General features: G+C 47.0%; 1 protein-coding gene across 2 annotated transcripts in view; it reads right to left on the bottom strand.

Annotated features, from left to right (window-relative positions):
• Cd55 (CD55 molecule (Cromer blood group)) overlaps window positions 1–532 on the bottom strand; it is a 24,131-nt gene extending 23,599 nt beyond the window's left edge. For both annotated transcript variants that reach the window (XM_031381339.1, XM_031381347.1), the window contains exon 1: window positions 390–532. In XM_031381339.1, the coding sequence (XP_031237199.1) occupies window positions 390–492 (103 nt within the window). In that variant the 5' untranslated portion in view covers window positions 493–532. The remainder of the gene's footprint in view (window positions 1–389) is intronic.
• Between the last annotated feature and the right edge of the window lie 3,280 nt (window positions 533–3,812).

Genomic DNA, 3,812 nt, shown 5'->3' on the forward strand with positions numbered 1-3,812 from the left:
ACTTAATATCCACGTGGACGCTGCACCGAGGCGCGAGATAAGACACCCTAGCGTGTGGCGCCGGTCGCGGCTCGAGACTGGTCTCTCACCCGCGCCGGTGGCCTGCCATCTAGTCTCCACCAGGAGAATAAAAGAGCAGGGCTGGAGATTCGCACTCAACCCTCCCCCTTTTGGAGTCCCCACGGTCTCCGTTCGCGGAGGGGATCCAGTCACAGCCCAGACAGTCCAGCACTCTACAACCATCCCTCCCGCAGACCGCCTGTGCCTAGCAGCCGTGCCCCCCACCCCCAGTTACTGGGAACAATGCCTGCGGAGCATGCGCCCTCCTGGCGAGTAGCCAGCCAGCCAGCCGGCCGTCGCAGTTCGTGCCCCTGCGCGTGGCCACTCACCGAGTACAGTCGGGGACAGCAGTAGCAGCGACAGCGACAACGACAGCAGTAGCAGCGGCGGCCGCGGCGATGGCCGAGTCGCCGGCGCCTGCGCGCGGACCATAGCCCCAGGTAGAAGAGACGGTACCCGGCTGCGGCTGGAGCTGTTTTGAGCCGCGGTTAATTGAGCGGCTGGGGCGGGGCGGGGCGGGGCGTGGCGAGGCTCTTGTCACCCAGGGTGGGGCAGCCAGCGTGCAGAGGGCGTTCCCTCCTTAATGAGGGCGGGCCCCGGCCCTCTGGCTGTCACCCTGGGGACCCAGCTGTCGGGTGGGCCCGCTGTGACTTAAGTGGGGCTGGAGTGGGGTTTTTTGTGGAGAGGGGCGTTGGGGAGTGCCTTCTAAAGGAAGGCGCTTCGCTCCCCGGGACTGTTTGTCAGCACTCTCCCAACTCCGGTCTGCTGAGTGCTCGCCAAGCGAGGGGTAGGCGCGGTGGAATTCCTGAGCCAGTGGGAGCTGAGAAATAGGGAAACACCCAGGACCCTAGTGACTTCAGCTGGAAGATGTCGGATGGGAGGGTGGGAGCCGGTGACCAAGTGTGTTGTTGTCTCCCAGGTCTCACCATGGTGTCAAAACGGAAAATAGGATAGGATCCAAGAAGACAAGTGTGGGCTAACAGGGAGGATTCAGCCTGTCAGAGCCCTGTGGCAAACAACTCGCAGAGGTCTAGGGAGCTTGGCTGAGGTTTTTCAGATCTTGTCTTAGCCCTGGTTCCAGTTATGTACCAAGGATACCACCTGAATCCGACTTTGTGATTATTTTAGTCCTATAAAATAAACTTCAGGAATAAGTAGGGGCGCTTAAGAAAAAGATCTATTTCGTGGTGCGAAGAATAGCCAATGACAAAGCTAGCCACACATAGGAATCACACCGGTGCATTAAAAAGGAAAAAGAAAAGAAAGAAAAAGAAAGAAAGGAAGAAAGAAAGAAAGAAAGAAAGGTAGGAAGGAAGGAAGGAAGAAAGAAGGAGAAAAGAAAATAAAGAAAAAAATCCAGAAGGTGAAGCTGTACCCAGAACAAGCTGAGCATCTCTTGAGGACAGCACTAGGAACTAGGATTATTTGATTTTGGTTTGTCCCTGTGCAATCCGATTTATAAAGCCACAGATCCATGTGGTTATCCAGAGTAAAGAGCCATGTACCACAGTGGGTCTCCTACAGACCCCCAACCCCAGGGGCCAGGGTGGAAGCAGAGGTAAGTTGCCACAGGTCCTCAGGTAAAAAGCCCCAAAGTGTTTCCCTTTGTGCATCTGGGTCTGGCTAGCAGAGTCCTACCCTGAATTCCTGGTTCCCATAGTTGTTTTACCTGACTGGTAAACTCCCTCATCAGAAATTCAGCCTTCAGTGGTAGACCAGCTGCTGGATTGTCGTACCTTATACTGATAATCACACCTGAAGTTTTCTTGTGGTTCCTTATTGGTTAGCTAGTGTGAGCTATTGAAGAGCAAACTGGTTTTTAAGGAGTGTTTTCATCTGATTCATGCTTACTTAATTAGCCAAGCACTTTCCTGTTGCAGAGATCACAGGAAAGGGTTTCTTTATAGGTATTCCTTGCAATCTAACAGTATTTAAGCATTCTGGAGTTAACATCATACCTTAGTGACTCATGCCTGTAAACTTGGAAGGTGGCGCAAGAGGTTTTGGGTTCAAGGCTAGCCTGGGTTTTGAAGTTCCAAGTTAGCTTGGCCATTTCTCAAAAAACATCCTGGAGTTTAAAAGTCTCACAAAGGCAGAGTGTTTTAAAACTATCAAATGTGTTTCTTCTCATAGTTGTTAAAAACTTGACTCTTCCTGATGTGCCGCAAGCATATCAGGGCCCATGGTGGCCTGAGCCTTCATTTATTCCCTGAGAGTTCTCTGTGACCTCATCCACTACTTTTTTTTTCTGCCATGCTGTAGGAAGCTGAGTCAAAACCAGATAGGGAGTGGTCATAAGCCATTGAAAGAGTTCTCGACTGGGGGTCAAATGAAGGCCATGGCTTTACAGCTAGATAGAGGAGTGAATTCAGCAAAGTGTCAAGAACTATCTTATCACTTTTCACCCAGTTAAGGAACACCAATTAATCTAAACTTTCACTTTCTAAAGTACTTTATTTTCAGTAATAAGTTTTTTCCAAGAAATGAGTTTAAGAAATATTGGGTGGACCCTTATGTAATGCTTGTCACCACCCAAATAATTACAATACTCTGGGGGGAGAAAGAATTAAAAATATCACATGATGCATTTACTTAATTTTTTAAAAGGTATGCATTAAAATATGAGCTTTACTAAGGGAAAAAAACCCCTTCAAACTGATAACTTTAGAATATTTTATTTTTACATGCTGGCCCCGATTTTCTGTCTTCCAGTTGCTTTATGCAGGTACCATTTTACCAGCGCCATGTCTTCATGAGGTGGAAAAGCTATCGACACTTCACAGATGAGAGGACAACATAGTTATTTCTACTAAAATGAAGAAGTGACCAGATTAGAATGCCAATGTAGCTTGATTCTAAGACTTTGATGTGTACGCATCTGAATTTGTGCCTCTGTGTGTGTGTGTGTGCAGGACAGAGGATAGTCTCAAGTGTCATCCTCAGGAACACTTGCCCACCTCCTTTGAAACAAGGTCTCTCACTGGAAGAACCTCGGGCTCAGAGATTGAGGCAGGCTGGCTGGCCAGGGAGGCACTTGTCTCCCCCCACCCCCACCCCCCCACCCGATCTCAGGTCCTCATCCTTAAACAGCAAGCCTTTTACCGACTAAGCTAGCTCCCCAGCCTCGTCTTTGTAAGGAATAATCATCAGAGATTTGTTCTACCTACCTAGAACACAGCAAATTATCAAAGAAAGGTTTGGAAACCCAGGACCTTCTGGTGTAAACACTTAAGTCTTTGTTTTTATTCTGCACTCTGAAAGCTAGCTATGTGTTCTCCAGCGTCTCGTTCCACATTGATTTGAAAATGTCTCCTAACAGTTTTTGGTCCCTATAGAGATCTCCAATTCCCAAATGACACATTTATATAATTAGGTTAGGAAACATAAAGACATATAAGTCTCTGATTTCACAGGAAGGAGACAGCACAGCCCTTGCCCAGGTAGAAAAGACTAACTCAGTATTTAAACATCTGGGGAATGTTTAGAATTTAGGAATACTTCCTTTCGAGAATCCATAATCTATTTATCTATATATAGATCATATATATAGATCATATATATATAGATCATATATATAGATCATATATAATATATGTCATATGTGTCATATATATATATATATATATATATATGATCAAAACTATGAGTATCAGCAGCAAACTACACGGTCTGGAGTTCGGAAAGAAAAGTGGATACAGACAGCAGTCTAGAGACCCATTTGATTCTAACAAACGGGACGAATGAGAGTTGGT

This window comes from Mastomys coucha, unplaced genomic scaffold (genome assembly GCF_008632895.1).
Source record: "Mastomys coucha isolate ucsf_1 unplaced genomic scaffold, UCSF_Mcou_1 pScaffold1, whole genome shotgun sequence".
In the NCBI taxonomy this organism is placed as follows: Eukaryota; Metazoa; Chordata; class Mammalia; order Rodentia; family Muridae; genus Mastomys; species Mastomys coucha.